This window comes from Canis lupus, chromosome 10, assembly GCF_003254725.2.
Source record: "Canis lupus dingo isolate Sandy chromosome 10, ASM325472v2, whole genome shotgun sequence".
NCBI lineage: Eukaryota > Metazoa > Chordata > Mammalia > Carnivora > Canidae > Canis > Canis lupus.
Genome location: NC_064252.1, coordinates 3,021,793 through 3,038,990, shown reverse-complemented (window position 1 = coordinate 3,038,990; position 17,198 = coordinate 3,021,793). Strand labels below are relative to the sequence as shown.

The 17,198-nt window shown below is 42.2% G+C and overlaps 1 protein-coding gene across 2 annotated transcripts in view; it reads left to right on the top strand.

Moving 5' to 3' along the window:
* Positions 1-691: 691 nt before the first annotated feature.
* The window catches only part of LRIG3 (leucine rich repeats and immunoglobulin like domains 3), a 48,362-nt gene continuing 31,855 nt past the window's right edge, over positions 692-17,198 (top strand). The window contains exons 1-3 of one of the 2 annotated variants that reach the window (XM_049115103.1): positions 692-783; positions 5,686-5,757; positions 5,945-6,019. In XM_049115103.1, the coding sequence (XP_048971060.1) occupies positions 5,729-5,757; positions 5,945-6,019 (104 nt within the window). In that variant the 5' untranslated portion in view covers positions 692-783; positions 5,686-5,728. Of the gene's footprint in view, positions 784-2,970; positions 3,229-5,685; positions 5,758-5,944; positions 6,020-17,198 lie in introns of those variants that run through there. The other variant, XM_035696083.2, reaches the window with a different exon arrangement.

Below are 17,198 nucleotides of genomic sequence, written 5' to 3'. Positions count from 1 at the left end.
CAGCCGCCGGCGGCTGGCGCGCCTGCCCGAGGCGCTGCCGCCCCGGGTCGCCCGCCTGTAAGTACCCCGCGGCCGAGGGGCGCCCCCCGGGGGCCGGAGCGGCGCTCGCTGCGCCCCCGGCCGCGCAGCCGCGTAGCCCCGTAGCCCCGTAGCCCCGTGCGCCCGCCGCACCTGCGCGCAGGTGGGCGGGGGAGCCCCGAGCGCCGGCCGCCCGCCGCCAGGTGCGGGGCCCGCCAGGTGCGGGGCGGCCGCTGACCCGCGGAGCCCCTGCCACGCGGAACGCCGCGCCAGCGGGCCTGGGTCACGGGCCTCGCCGTCGTAGCCTCCCGTTGCTCGCTCGCCCCTGCGCCTGCTTTCGCCGCAGGAAATCCCGTAAATGCGCGTCCACCTCGCAGCACGTCCTGGTTCCGGGGACGGGGAGGCGAGGCTGGGCCGCAGGGAGCGGGGGACGCGGCCGCGGCTGCTGAGGTTTCTGGGCGCACGGAGCAGGACGGAGGGCTCGGGACAACGGCTCGGGACAAGGGCTCGGGACACAGGGCTCGGGACGGAGGGCTCGGGACGCAGGGCTCGGGACAAGGGCTCGGGACACAGGGCCTGGGACGGAGGGCTCGGGACGGAGGGCTCGGGACGGAGGGCTCGGGACGGAGGGCTCGGGACAAGGGCTCGGGACAAGGGCTCGGGACGCAGGGCTCGGCGGCCTCGGCAAGTTGTTGGACGGGAACGGCAGAGTCTGAAAACCCGGAGCCCCTGCCAACTGCACGGAGGAACGAGGAAGGGAGTGCAGTTGAGTTGGGGAGGCTGATTCTTTCCAAGTGTCATCCCCTGCTCCCCAGCCCTAGTTGTGTTAAAAGTGGCAGACTTGTGGAAAATGTAAACATCAAAACTAGTGTATTTAAAAAAAAAAAAAAGTTTTCTAAAACAAAGTGCAAATAAATAAATAAATAAATAAATAAATAAAAGGGTCCATCCTTAACCCTTAGATTTGGGCCTAGCAGGCTTGCAGTGGAAATTCGACATTCTTAAAGCAATTCTACTAGACTAGCCTAATAATAGGAGGAGGAGGAGGTGGTTTGGGTCCATAGTTGAAGAAATTGTGTTTTTTTTTTTTTTTAAATCATCGTACTCTTTATTTGTGAATTGTGGGATTGTTGGCCTATTTGTGTTAATAAACCTTAGTTTAGTCCAAAAGTAGAATCAGAGGGTTTTTTTTGCAACCTCACTGAGGGATGTCTTATTTAATAGTTTTTGTTTTTGTTTTATAATTGAAGAGGGAGATAAGGGCTTTAACCTGAAGCAGGAAGACTTTCAATTAGTTGTGGCTAATTCTGTTCAATTGCTTCTTAGGGAGGTCATGCTGCCTTATTCATGAAATGTGAATGGCTCTATTGACAACATATGGAACTGAACATGTGAATGACTGGAGGTGAACATGTATGAATAATAGAGAGATGAGAAAAAGTAAATGAATAGCTCTTCCTGGGGTGTGTTAGAAAGGCTTGACTCATTCCCCAAATTTAGCTTATAGTCGTAGTTTTTCATTGTCAGGTAGCCCATCGGGTCACGCCAGTGTGAGATATATGTTGTTGGTGTGAATTTGGATGTCTTAAAAAAAAAAAAAAAAACCTATTGGTCGTGATTAGAAGTTGAATTAAACCAGAAGGGTTTTGAATACCTATTGAAATGTTGTCTTAAAAGTAGCTGACCTAATTAGGATTTTGTTTTGCAGATAATTTGGTGGCACACTAAAAACAAATTACAGTTTATTTGGTTAGCACAATCTTTAATTACATTTCCGCCAGCAGTAAATTGTCTCAATACAAGTCCACATTCCTTAAATATATGTGAAAATAAGTTCCACTTGTATAAATAAGCACTAAGTCTGTTGTCAGAAGCCCCACTGTGATCACTCAGTGGACAGCTCTGTCATTCTTGTACTTGTGTGACTTTTAACCAACTTTGTAGTTGTCACCAGACCATGTGGTCTAAATTCTTTATTGTAAATGTTTCTTTTGTTTATGCCTAAAGCTCTAGAGGTCTCCTCTCTCCACCTTTGGAAGCAGAAAAACACATGGAATTGGGCTTTAACCTCTCTGTTACTTGGTGTTTGGAACAAGAGGCTGTTTCTCGAATTTTACGTAATTGTAAGAGTGTTGAAGTAGACAGTTTCAGAGTTCAGAAAGAAGTAGAAAATTACACATTGTTCTTTCCAGTATCTTAACTTTTTCTTGGGTAATTAAGATAGTGAACATTTGCCCTAGGACTAATTTATGAGAGCACCATTCAGGAGAACTTTATCTTTGGTGTCACTTTGTTGAATTTGCAAGTTAAGAAAAATCAATTAATATACGTCCTGTATGTATTTCTTCCCGCGCTTTCGTTGTAGTTTATGGCCTTAATCTCACATGTGAAAAATTGTAAAGTTTAAGCCGTAAAATAATAATAATATCGTTCTTTCAAAAAGTGACTTGTAATACTTTAATGAAAGTGGCTTTTAAAACAGTAACTAGTTGAAGCTCTGCTTAAGGCTGCCTTTAAAGGCAGACTTGCGTTTACATCTAGAATTTGTGCTTACAGAGTTCTGAACCCAGAGAGGAGTTGCTTGCTGGAATAGGTTACTTAGCCAAAAGAGGGAAAAGTTGCTCAATTGCCAGTGAGAGCTTAATGTATTAAAATCTCACTGGAATTTCAGAATTATTTATCTTATCACGTAGAAATGTTTGCATGAGCTGGGCTGAGGCGAAAGTCCGAAAGGTACTTTCTGCTGGTGTGGCTTCCTTAGTGTTCGCCTGTTATAAATTGTCTGGCCGGTACCAGAATTGGGGCTGGGGTGGGGGGTCATGGTCCTTATGGTTTTCACAGCTGTTTTTCTATATTTTCCAGACTAAAACTTGAACATAGCAAGCTGATTTATGAGTCACTTTGGATCAGTGTCTTAAAACAGCTACAGCCTGGCTTTTTGTTTTTCAGCTTTCCAGATTTCTGCTGAATTAGCAGCTCTGCAGGCCCCAGTGGGATTGATTAAGAAGCTGTGCTGGATTTGCATTTTAAAATTTGACTTGGAAGTTAGATTTCCAAATGCTAAAAGGAACAAAATGATGGCTGGAACCAAATGTTGTAAATTAATTTTTTTTCGTATATATTTATTCACTTGCTAATGTGCAGGAGGAAAGACTTTTTTTCCTGCCATGTACAGTTTGATTTGCAAGCATTTGGCCAGCTGAGTTCTAGGTAAATAGTTAACACCTCCCTGCCTTACCACTTTTCCCGTTTATTAACCTCACCACACAGAGTTTTTTTGAAAAGGTTTCCTGGGGAAGATGTTCGTTAATGGACCTCTGAAAGTGAAGAATCTGCTTCTCTAACTGAATGTTCTAGTGGGTTTAAGAAAATATCGACATTGTACAACTTGTATTTGTTTTTAATGTGGTCTAGCCATACAAACAATATAGGGAAGATTTAGGAAAATGTGACATCCTTTAACTGGAAAGTAATCATTTCTGAAACATAAACTGTATTAAATCTAAATTTAGACACATTAAAAGTTTCATGGCTCTAAGTATTTAGCAGTAAAAGTCACTTAAGAGGTGATTTTTTTTTCTCCTACATATAATGTGGTTTTAATAGTACACAAAACTCAGGAATGGAAGTGTGTTGCAATAACTAAAATATTTAGGGTTGCCAGCTCCTGCTTCTGGATCAGAAACAACTGGTCCCCAGCATGTGCACACTTCTCAGAAGGCAGTTTCTCATTTTAAAGGTCTTTTGTTGGAGATCTCGTCCCATTACTGGCTGGAAAAAAAGTTAAAACCCTCTCTTTTCTCATAGGATTGCCCTATGAAATAATCATTAAAATGAAGTGAAGTGTGGTTTTCGGTTTTTTTTTTTTTTTTCTAATTAAAAAGAAAACCACCTGTATATAAATGTAAATGCCAGATTGGCTCCCCTTTTCCTTTTAAAAACTGAAACAATAGGGGATGCAGTTTTATGCTGGTTCAATGTTCTTTAGTTAAGTGGATCCAAATGAGACTTTCTGTTGATTCAGGCTACCTCCCAGGTGAAGGACTCTTTTCGCTGGTTGTTTTTGAAACCCTGTGGGAAATCTGTGACTGTCTGTGGTGCTAAAAGCACACAGGTTTTGTTTGAATCCTAACATGAGTTGTTGGGCTCACGGGTTCCTTGATGAACTCCAGACGGACCTGAGCTGGGCTGTGAGGGAAAGTGTCTGGCTCCAGCGTGGTGAGCATGCACAGCAGTGGTTGTAATTGCAGGATTTTTATAGTTTAAAGACTGTGCCAGATTTTTTTCATGTTATAACTCTACCAGAACAAATCTACTCATGTCTGTTACTGTCTGGTAGGTCTTTAGGCAAACATGTTTCAAATAAAACCTTTGCAGATTTATTTTATTTTATTTTTAGGTGCACTAGAGAAATCCAGGTTTAATTCTCAAAACAAAAATGCAGAGACTTGATTTCCAGTTGTTGACTTCGTAGCCGTGTGCAAAGTCACACTCGTTCTCTGGGTGTGATTTTTCTGCCTCTCATTTCTGGTTCATGCTTTGTGCCAATCCAGCTTGGTTAACTGAAACACTGGTTAGCTGAAACACTGGTTAGCTGAAAGTCTTCATTTTTGAGGGCTGAAAGAACTCATTTGGTAAGGGTTGGTAAACCCCTCTCTGGGGGAGAGCTTTTCAGCCGTGCTGTTTGTAAGTCTGGTTTTCAGTAGCTGTTCCAGCCATTTCACTTTCAGTCCACCCACCGCATGGTAGGCACACACTCAGTGTGTCAGCACGCAAAGGGACGTGAGCAAATATTTACCGGGCTCTCTTTAGTATTGTTGGGTCTTAAAAGCCAAGATGATGGCCTAGTCTAGAATGTTGCATGTGTAGGAGTTTTGTTTTGCTTTGTAAATAATAATCATCATCATCATCATCATGTCTATGGAAATTGTTACTAAGTTAGGCTGAGGTCTCTAAAGTCTCTAAGAAGCAGGTTTATGTAATGATTGAAAAGAAATCTGATCATGGGTTCCTATATAGCCTACTTTGTAGGTGGTTTATGTGGTTTAAATTATACATTATGTTATCAAATACTGAGATTTGGGGAATTCAGAAAAGCAGAATTCGGATGGTTTTTTCGACTCCCAACATATACACACAAGTGATACCTCAAATAATTTGGTGCCTAAACCCAGAGAAACAAATACGTATGAAAAGCCATTTCTGTTTTGTTCACTTGTAATACGAACACCGATGTTTAATTTTATGGTAATAATAAAAAGGTTTCTTTAGAGCTTTGAGTTTCAGCAGCCTGCCTAATTAGCCACTTTTCATAGGCCATGACTTCACCATATCAGGTTGGAAGTGAGGAGATGGTAGGGGATTGGGAGGGTGAAGCAAAACAACCAGTTCACAAAAGATCTGTTCACCCTGTGCCAAAAACCATCTCCTAAAAATCTGTGGGCTTAAAGCACTTGAATCTGCCAGTCTCCTAAGCTAATTTTGTCCTCAGAATTTGTATTTTTTACTTTGGCAGTTTGGTTGCCGTCTAGTTTGGGGGTAGGATAAACCAATTATTTCCTACATTGTCACTAGTGTTGATAGAGGTATCTCATAAATCCATTCTGTCTTGCACATCATTAAGCACTAGTAGTGACCTTTTGAAACTTTACTTTTGTTTCCTCGTAGGGACTTGAGTCACAACAGATTGTCTTTCATCAAGGCAAATTCCATGAGCCACCTTCAAAACCTTCGAGAAGTGTGAGTCTTACTTCTATTTGAGATTTGAATAAGAAGAAATATGCTACTTAACTGTGAAGAATGTTTGGATTACAATAAGTTATTTAAGACTTTTAGGTATCTTTAACTTTATAAAGTTTTCACACCTCTGAATTACAGGTGATCTAATCAGCCTTTTTTTTTTTTCTTTTTCTTTTGGCTCTTAAAGGAAACTGAACAACAATGAATTGGAGACCATTCCAAATCTAGGACCAGTCTCAGCAAATATTACGCTTCTCTCCTTGTAAGTGAATGTTAGGATTTTGCACATATGTTTGGGTAACAGGGACCGTGGGTAACAGTTCCATATGGGCTAGAATAAAGGTCTTAGAAGCAAAATATGAATATTTCCTCCTGTAGATAATGGAGAAGTGTTTTTTTAAATTGGTCGACTTGTTTTTCAGCCTCTTTCTTTCCTAGATCTTAAGTATCATTGTAACAACACACTCTCCATGTCGCTGTCATTGCTGAGCTGGTGTCCCAGATTCAGAGAAGCTGCCTTCATCTCCTAGAGACATGTGTTTGATTATGCCCTGCAGACTAGCACTAATTCTGGTGTTACTCAGTGGTTGGCCTGGGATCTGTGTGTTAGGTATTACATAGTTCCTAGAGGAGGGTGATTGGAGTTGTTAGAGGAAGTGGGAGTTGATAATAAGGCATTGGGAGTATTTTAAGTGTGGTACTTGTACACATCGAGGTTCAGAAACATCAGACCAAAATATCAACGTCATACAGTTAAATACGTGATTGAAGTTATAAATACCATTCCATGTTTTGCAAAGATGGGTTTTGAAATAAAATAGTGCTAAATTTTCTGTATTTTTAGGACAGATAACATGTTTATTTTCACACCTTGGAGATGTTTTGGAATAATTCTGACTTTCAGCACTTCAGGGTAGTGTTTGGAATGTGCAGTATTTGATTTCCTAAAATTTAAGTAGCTTACCACCTTGAATCTTGAACAATTTTAAAATGTATTTGAGGCACTGAGGTTAAAATGTTTTTCCTTCCCCAAACAAGTTAAGAAAAGCCCACCATTGTTGGTTGCTTCTGGGAAAGGTGTCGTGAGGGTTAAAATTATACAGTAAATTTCAGGAAAGCTGTTCAATTAATTAAAGTGATCACTACCCAATTGCTTACATCTGGTGATTTATAGAGGTTGGTTTTTACTGAGGGTCCAGGTCACCTAAGTCACGGGTGCAGCCGCTGTGTCTGCTTTCCTCTGTTTGAATAAGAACTAAGTGACATTTGATACTGATGTGGTTTTTCCAAAGATCAGAAACAGAAAGGAATGAAAGAAAAAGGAGTTGGTATTTGACAAATAAACACTGAATTTAAAAAACATTTTTATACTAGCGTTAATACCTGTTTTATTTTATTTATTTATTTTTTTGTCGTTCACAATTGCTTAAGAATTTAGAGTCTAAGTGGAGTACTGATTTTGTATCTTAAACAACTGAAGCTATTCTCATTTGATCCATGGGATCTTTCTAGATCCCAGGGAGCTCTGCCTCCCCCTGCTGTTCCTGCCCCGTGTGTTGGCAGATTTCTGTCCACATGTTCAAGAGAGTCTTAAGTAGAGGGTCATGGCGTGCTTCATGGCTGAGAGGGTCCACAGTGGAGTTTTGGAATCTGGGTAGGGTGGAGAAAACAGGCTTCCTCTGGGCTTAGCACAGAGTTGAAATACCAGGAACTCATAAGGAAATTAGAAACTTCTATTGGAAATAAAAGACCGACTGATTTTACACTTCCAGGATTTCATTTATAATTAAAAAACTTAAATGCAGTCTGTAAAGATAGAAACCTTCAAAATTTGAATGTTTCACCCTGTTTTCATTTGTTTCACTTTAGTGAGTGCTGAATAATCTTTACTGACCTTGAATAATCTCACTTTTTTTCTCCTTAATTTGTTGCATTGCATCTGACCAGGGATTATTCTGTTCATTTTATATAATGATAGATCCTATTTGTACCTACATTACATAGCATCTGCAAAGGGTTATTTCAAGGGTGATGAGACTGCCAATTCAGTAGGGGTAGTGTAAAATTGTCTTCAGATCTATGAAATGTATTGAAAAATATATTTCTCTGATTGTTTTCTTCTACAAATGTAGTGTTTTCTCCCATAGACCTCTTTGGATATTGCAGTACACAATCATTATTTCTAAAGCACCATTAATTTCTGTCTTGTATAGGGGAGAGCATTTTCTTTTACGCAGAAGCACTTGAACATCAGAGCTAAAAGTCAGTACTGATATTTCTGAAATTTCAAAAGAAATTGTTAGAAACTTGCTCTGGCACCACACTTAAAACACCATATCTTTCCAAGTAGGTCTCGGGACTATTTGACTTTTATTTGATCAATATTTTTTTTTTGACATTTTGTGGAAGAAAACAGATTTGGCGGGGGGGGGGGGGGTCATTTGCACAAATTAAATATTTGAAAATATGTTGAAAGGAAAATCAGCTGGAGTCTAGAGCAAAAGATTAAATGTTTGTGCTCCGTCCTGTCGCTGCTCTGCAGTGGTGACCATTCCCAGCTGGAGGGAGAGAAGACTACCTGGTGAGACCTTCTTTCATTTTCAGAAGCAAATGGCACCCCGTGTCCAAGATGAACATCTGGTAATGTCAGGGAAGCCTTGTAAAATACCAGAGTCTTGGGATGCTGATTGGATGAGCATTGAACTCCCCCATTAACAAAGCTCATCTCCAACCTCCTTAGGGGTCAGTCAGAATGCAAAAAAACCTGAATAGACTTGTTTTCCTTTGAATCCCACCCAACATGAGCTGAGGAGTCAACTGACATGCTAGGGGTAGGATGTAGTTTATAGGTTTTGCTTTTTTTTTTTTGTTTTTTTTTTTTGTTGTTGTTTGTTTGTTTGTTTTTTTCTCTATCTTGTAGCCTGGGCAGGATGCTATATTTTAAGGGAAGAAATGCAATAATATTTGGAATGAACATCTAATACTGTTGACATGTCATAAGTAAGTTGGTTTTACCATATGTGGTAGTTCCAGCTTCCATGAGGTGGAATGGAATGCTCAAGCATTGGACATTTTTGAAAACTGTGACTTGGGGCACCAGGGTGGCTCAGCAGTTGAATGTCTGTCTGCCTTTGACTCAGGGTGTGATCCCGGGGTCCTGGGATTGAGTCCCGCATCGGGCTCCTTGCACAGAGCCTGCTTCTCCCTCTGCCTGTGTCTGTGCCTCTCTCTCTGTGTCTCTCATGAATAAATTAATAAAACCTTAAAAAGAGAGAGAGAACTGTGACTTGAGTTAGGGCAAGTTTGAATCCACGAGTCATATAACATTATTTTTGAACGAAGGAGTTCTCATTGGTCATTAGATAGTGCTGACTCGGTCTTAGTCTTGATGGTTTCTATAATATTACCCAACATATAAGTACTTGCCTATATGTTAGCATTGAAAAGATGTGGGTCCCTGAATGTCAGAGGAGTACCCAGATTACTTGTTAAAAAACCTAGGTTTCCTGACCCCATCCCTAGAGATTCTGAATTAATGGGATTGGGTGGGGCCCAGGATATCCATTTTAACACATCTGCCTTACTGGTTCTTTTTAGTTATCACATAAATATTTCTGGAACTACTGATAGACTCCAGTTTGTTATAATCAAATAAACCTCTTCTCATTATTTATCTCAAAGGTAGAACATTTCTCCCAAGTCCAGTTGTGTTCTTCATAGTCTTTAATTTTTTCTGGAAATGGCAATGTCATCCTTCCAGAGGAGTTATTATAAATGTTAACCACTTTGCCGATGGGTCCCCAAAATGTGTGCTCTGCCAATGGACAGCCAGTGAAGAGATTTAAAGCAGAGTGAGGTGATCAGTTTTGCTACTTGAAAGTGTTATTCTGGCTTCAGTGGAGGATGTCCTGGCGGTGGCCGGAGGGTGCTGTAGAGGGCAGATGACTGGGTGGGGGGGTGGGGGGCACTGCAGTAGCCCAGGAGTGACGACGGCACTGTGTCACGGCAGCAGAATGGTGACTAAAGCAAAGCTCAGGTTGGATGGCTTGGAGTTGCCTGCTGGCCCTTCCCTCTGCTGGATTGAGATCTTGGGCAAGTTTCCGTCCGTCTGTGTTTCCTCATTGACAAACTGAGAAGCATAACAGTACCTACCTCAGGGTGGTGTTGGGAGGATTTGGAAGGAGAATACAGATAAAACCATCTGGCGTGTGCTGGGTGTTCAGCAGACATGAGCTGTGACCATGATGAGGATGATCATGCACTCAAGGGAAACTCATCGAACAAAATAAGCGGTGCCAGGCTCTGTTTCCAGGGCTGAGGACACAGCAGTGAACAAAGCCGACAGACAACCAACTGCTACCAAGTCTCCAGTCTAGTGAGGAGTCAAGGAACAATAGGTGACTTTTTTTTTTTTTCACAGAAAGATTATTTCACTTTCTTGGTAAATTCTCTCAAGGAAACAAGGAGGAAAGAAGAGCTCTGGTGGTTGCCCTTTACCGTGGTCCGAGACAGCATCTTTCTGAGTATTTACCAAATCCTACTCTGTGCTGGCTGCTGATTGAAGGTGGAGATTCAGCAGCGAACAGACAGACGAAATCCCTGCCCTCACAGAGCTGCCTTCTTGTGGGACGAAAAAGACCAAAAGCAAAATAAATAAGAGATGTGGTCAGAAGGTGGTGAGTGCTAGGGAGGAAAAAGCAGAGGGGGAGGCATAGGAGTGTGTATGGATGAAAAGAGGGTTTAGGGTTCTAAGTGGGGTTGCAGGGAGGGGCTTGCTAGGAAAGTGACACCGGAATTAGGAAAGGGGCAGGGAAGGGTCGCGTGCAACGTCCTGTGGGTGGAGGTGGTCTCCTTCAGCCTCCCCTACCCTGTCCAGGCCCATCTGGGACCATATACATCCAGCTCTTCACATGGTAATGAAATGGTTTATATTTTTCTCCCCTGCTATACTGGGGGGCTTGTGGCTGACTCTTGTTTTCCCCAGTGCTTCATGCAGGTGGATGGCATATAGTGGGTGCTAGGAATAACAAGGCATATATATGGAAAGCCACGTGCACTTAGCATTATTCAGGCAAATCTCCTATTAAGTTAGTCTATGCTAGTGGCTAAAAATTTACAGTGGGGACAAAGCATGCCTGTGTTTTACTTAACTCGTGTTCAACTATGCATGCTTGGTAAATAATAGTAATGGATTATAACAACGGCAACGATAATAGGTAAAAGAAAGAAGCGGTGTAAGTAGGGAAAGGGTCCAGCTCCCCCCTCTCACCAGTGGGCACGTGGCCTGCAGTGTGTGGGGAACTAAAAGTCCCCTTTTGTATTCGCCTGTTTCATTTTGCGTGTCTCAGCCCACTGGGGATGACTTCGGTCTTCAGAGATCCGGGGTTTTGGTAGACCCAGTGCCCAGCACACATGCGAACTACTCCATCGGGCCCTGAGCTACACATTCAAGATAAAAAGCTTCAGTAACAAAAGACAAAATTGATCTGCTCCAACACTGAAGGCCAGACTGGCCCTACGGGACTCAGAGAGGGAGAGAGGAGGAGGAGGGGTTTGCAGAAGAACTCTCTGCTGGTGTTTTAAGGGATCTTCAAGGGTTTCCCCTGGTGCACCAGCTTCAGCGCCTGATGCGGTGTGACATGTGGTCCAGCACACCACGTGTCCGCCTGTGTGAGGGATGCTCCGGGAGGCCGGGAAGCATGGGAGTTATGTCCTTTCCTATGCTACAGAGAGCAGTCCTGGGCAGCAGGGGGTGTTGGCAGCTCGGGTGGCCTGGACAATATTGTAGAGTTCTGAGAAGAGTGGGGTGACCTTTTCCCTGCAGTTTTGAAAGTCCCGCAGGTCCTCCAATGGCTTCTGTCCCATGCCTTAGTCCAGGGTAGAACTCAGGTCTTACTGAGCTGTCAGTCCCCTCAGAGGCCTAGTCCAGAAGTTGGTACATAGGAGGTTCTCATCGAACATCCAAGTGGACGAGAGAGAGACCCAGGCATCCACATGCTTGTGTCGTCTCACCCTAGTGACTTGTCTGACCTCAGGCAGACTCAGTGACCTCCCCTTTGTTTATCTGTAAAAATAGTGTGAGATGTCTGCCCCTCTGTCTCAGGTAGTCCTGGTACAGGATCGAAGGGCATAATGAACAGGAAAGGGCTCTGACCAGTGTGAGCAGCAGCCGTCGGGTTACAGGTCAGTAAGGCAGGGTTAGCATCCTTATCCTGGCCACAGTAGATGGGGGAGGGAGAAAGAACTTTGCATTCGGAGTGGAAAATGCTGGTCTGGAAAACTTTTGCTCTCTTCAAATAGTTCAAAGAATTGGCAAACGCTCAGTTAGAATTATAACTGAACAACATTTTTAGGCCAAGGGCTTGTGTATCTATAAGGTGGATTTTGAGCCCAGCAATGTCACCTACTATGTGCTAAGTGCTAGGGAATAGGGAAGAATAGAACTTGGCCTCTGCCCTCCGGGGGAGGGAGATTTGAATAATGAATAATGGGATGATAGACAATAAAGACACGCTCCAAATAGGGTGATGCCCTGGATGATGGGGAGACGCCTGGGGCTGTGCCGGTGCACCAGAGGGCTGCAGCTTCAGTGTGTGTCAAGTAGGAGGGTACGTGAGGTCCAGAGAAGGAAAGGATACAGAGGGGGATGTTGGTAGTCATGCACTCAGGTGTTTTAAAGTTTTGGGGGGAGTAATTGACGTTTTTGTTAAGCAGGGGAATGAAATGACTACATTTCACAGAAGCACAGAATCTTCTCTCCTTGTTTTTAAGTAGCCATGAAACCATGTTCATCTTCAAAATCAAATGCCATGAAGACAAGTAAATAATGTGCTTTTAAGATCATTAACAATTGCCAAATACCTGCTATCCATCCATCCTTAGAACAATCCTGCACTCTGAGCCTTGCTATATGTTAGGGCCACATCCCCTCCCCACCGCCCCAAAAGGAAATTGACCATAGAGTAGGCATCCTATTGACTTGTCTATGATGAAAAGGGTTGAACAAATGATTAGAAATCAGGCCTGCAGTATTCTGTTATCTACATATTAAACCCAGTACCATATTAAATGGCAATTTCATCTCCAAGCACCCATTTTTCATTGAACATTTCAAAAATCAGCCTAATAAAAACAAAATTGTCTTGGGAGACAGTGATTTAAGAGACTCTTACTTAGTTGCATGGCACAGCGTTTATTTAAATAATTCATCAAACTCAATTTCTGATTTTTAAAGCATATTGCTATTTTATTAGTTCACAGCTCAGAGATGAAGCTGCATATAGGGAAGGCAAGCGTTCCATAAGTAAGTTTTCAAATGATGCTGTAGCTAAGTAATTTTGTAACTGTGGTGGATTTGAAATAGTTGTTTGCTTTTAAACCAAACCTATATAAGTCAGCATTTGAAAGGAAGTTACCAGTGTGTCCTATTAATTAGGGAAGTGGGGAGAAGCTTTAGCCAAAATTAGAATTTAAGTTTCTAGGGAATCAGGGAGCTTTGTTCTAACTAAGTGGACATGAACTGTACCCCGTCTTTACCCATTTGTGGGTAGAATTTGACCCCCCCCAACTGAAAAAAATCCATCCCCCAGTGTATGCTCTACTAATGTGGATGAATGGACTAGTGTCTTTGTATTTAAAGGACATTGCATCAGAGGGCTGCAGCCTTCACCAGTATAAACAAACCAGACATTATTGTGTTTAATGGAAATGAGCTCATAAAGCTCAAGCCTTACAAAGTAAACACATAAACATCGTAATATGATAAGTTGTATTCTTTTATTGGATTTTAAAGTGTTTATATGTGATTTGTACATAAAAGAGTTTACTGTACACAGAGATGTATTCTTTACCCTCTGTGTGTATCTCCACAATTAATTATAGACCAGTCCCCACAATGCAAGTTTGCTAGGTGTTCGAGTTCTCCATTTAGATTCGAAACATGAATTTGTGATCCTGTCATGGCTCTTCCAACCCTTGGAGAATTTCCCACTGCTCTTAGGTCAAGAGCAGAATCCTTCACGAGACATGTAGAGCTCTGTGTGACCTGAATCCTATTTTCCCCCTGAGCCTCCTCTAGACCCCTTTCTCCCCTCTAGCCCCCTTGTGCTGCGTCAGGCCCCTCTGCATACTTCTCCTTCTGCCTACAGTACTCCCCCTTGCCCAGCGCTGGCGAGCCAGGCTTTGGTTCACCTGGCACATTTTTCTGTCGCCCTCTGTCCATGCACTATGGTACAAGCAGTGACCTTCGCCAGCTTTATATCTGTGGTTCTTTAATGTCCCTTTCCCCCACCAGAGGGAAACTTCCTAAAAGCTGAGAGCATGTTTTCACCCCCATCGTAACCCTAGCATGAAGCTCAGTGTCTGGCACTTGGTAGACCGTGCACGGTTGTTGAGTGAATGACTGAATGGATAGCCCGGTCCCATTAAATCCTGTAGAGAGTTAATTGTAGGAAAAAACTGTTCAGTTAACTGTTCTCTTCATGCCTCTCTATGTATACACTTAAAATTGTTTTCATTATGAAAACTTGCTTTTTACAAAGTAATAAGATTCTTAGATAGGACATAGGACGTGGCAAACCAGCAGACAACTTCCTTCATTGGTGGTTCTGGAGCCCCTAAAATTGACCCCTTGAACTTGACCTTCCAGCATAGCTTGCCACAGAATCTCCTGCGTTGCCAAGGTCTGTCCTTCACCTCTCCCCTCGACGTCACGCTAGCCATTTTGATCGCTGCTTTGAAGAATCAAGTGCAACTTCTGCCAGAGATGATTCTGTGCTGAGCAAGGCTTGTGCTGCCAAGACAGACAAAACAATAAAGTTACAGCCAGTTGCTTTTCATGATAGGGGTGGCAAGAGTCAACACGTCTCTCTCCTGGCCTAGTTACTTTTCCTTCTCATCCTTGTTTTAGTATCTCTGCCATCTTCCATAGATGAGAGGCTCAGGGCTCTAGGTGGGTAGAGAGACCAAAACAAACAGGGTGCTAACCAGTACCACCGCTTCTTTCCTTGGCTGAAAGGTGCCTAAGTACTAAATTCAAAACATGAAAGGAAAGGCAATTATAAGTATAAGCGCTTCCTTTTTAAAATCACCTGCCTGACAGTCTCCCTTCCTCCCTGTGAAGCTTTAGCCAGCAGATAGAGCAGTTTCTAGAATGGGGTTGAAGGCAAAATGAAATATCAACGTACTCTTCATGCTGCAAGTACCCTACAGCACAGGATAAGCATGGTGCACATTCCTGGACCATCAATTTTACTGTGCATGAGCAATTTTAAATGTTTTTATTCCCAAACAAATAATTGGAATAGAATCAAAATGAGCATTTCTTTTCTAGAAAAAAAAAAAGAAAAAGATGCCTTTTGAAGTTAATCACTAATTGCCATGAGATATCCTGCACAAGGCACTGGCCTAGGAATAGAGGCAGTATTCTTTAAAGATGAATGGGATGTTTACAGAATCAGGAAATGTAGTCAATTGTACAAATCCCTCTTTCTCTTATTCTCTTCCTCCTCTCTCTTTTTTGCTTTTACTTCGTCACCATCATCCCCATTTAAGTATCAACTAAAGGATGAGGGGAATTAGAAATGGTTTGGTAGATTGTATAACTGGTCAAAACCCATTTTTTTTGGTTGGTGTTGAGTGTCCGCATGTAATCCTGGTAACTTAGAATGGAAAGAGACATTCTCCCTATGGAGAGATGTCTGGAAAAAGAGGTTATCTAGCCTCCCTCTGAGCACTTTCAGGGACAAAAGCTTACTTCTTGGTGACAAACCATTCCATTGTGAGTAGTCCTAATTACTAGGACTTTTTGTTAAGCTGAACTCTTCCCTTAACTCTTAGTTCTGTGTGTTGGGGAGAACAAGTTTGTTCTATTTTCTGAGTAATACTCCCTATAAGTCATAAAATACAAGATTTTCTTCAAGCCTTCTCTTTTTCCTGGCTCAAATTCCAATTACCCTTACCTATATGATACGCAGTCTAGACCAGTGCTCCACAGTGTCACTTTCTGCAATGATGAAAATGTTTTATATCTGTGCTGGTCACTGTGGTAGCTACTAGACATGTGGATATTGAACACTTGAAATGTGGTTAGTGTCCTGAAGAACTCCATTTGTATTTCATTTAAGTGTAAGTAGTTACACATGGCCAGTGGCTATTGTCCTGAAAAATGCAGGTCTAGACTTTTAAAGTCCTCCCATACACACTTTATCTGGCATGAGAATGTATGATACGGTGCCCAAACACGATACGCTAAGCAAAGTAAGTTGGTCAGAGAAATACAGATACCATATGATTTCACTCTTACGTGGAATTTGAGAAACAAAACAGCTAAAGCATGGGGGAAGGGCGGGAAAAATAAAATAAAATAAAACAAAATAAAATAAAATAAAATAATAAATAAAATTAATAAAAAAATAAAATAAAATAAAACAAAACAAGAGGGAGGCAAACCATACGAGACTCAAACTGAGGGTCCCTGGAGGGGAGGTGGGTGCGGGGCTGGGGTACCTGGGTGATGCTCATTAAGGTGGGCACTCGGTGTTACAGGCACCTGATGAATCCCTGAATTCTGCCCCTGAAGCTAATAATACACTGTATGTTAACTAAATTGAATTTAAATTAAAAAAACATATGGTGAGAACATGCTAGTCACCAGAGCACTGGACATCAGTGAAGCTTAAAATCATGTTAGCCTTCAAGGCCCGTGTCGTGTTATTGGTGCTTACTGAGCTGTGGCCCGCCAAGCTCCCCAGATCTACTGTCATTTTCATAAGAAGTGCTTTCACATAAACCTTTTTAAAATTGACTAAAGATTCAAAACACTGCCTTATCCCAACTTAATTTCTCTGATTGCTTCTAGTCCATCATTTTTGTACATTGAAATGTTTGAGATCGCGATTCGTCTCATAGATGAGCCATACGTATGGCACTTGATTATTCCCACCTCTGCGCATGCTCATAGAGGGGTCGATAGCACAAGGACTATACGCAGACCCAACAGCAGCCACTGGCAACTTCCTTGTCTTTTTTTTTTTTTATTTTAATTCTACTATAGTTAACATAGAGTGTTATATTGGTTTCAGGTGTATAATTCAGTGATTCAGTTCCATATTATCCAGTGTGCATGAAGATTAAGTATACTCTTAATCCCCATCACCTATCACCCGTCCCCCAACCCCCCAACACCCACCCCCCCGCCCCCGCCCCAGTAACCATCAGTTCTCTAAAGTTAAGTGTCTGTTTCTTGGTTTGTCACTCTTTTTTCCCTTTGCTCATTTGTTTAGTTTCTTAAATGCCACATATGAGTGAAATTATATGGTATTTGTCTTTCTCTGACTTATTTTCCTTAGCATTATACTCTCTGGCTCCATCCATGTCATTGCAAATGACAAAATTTCATTCTATTTTATGGCTGAGTAATCTTCCACTCTGTGTACACACAC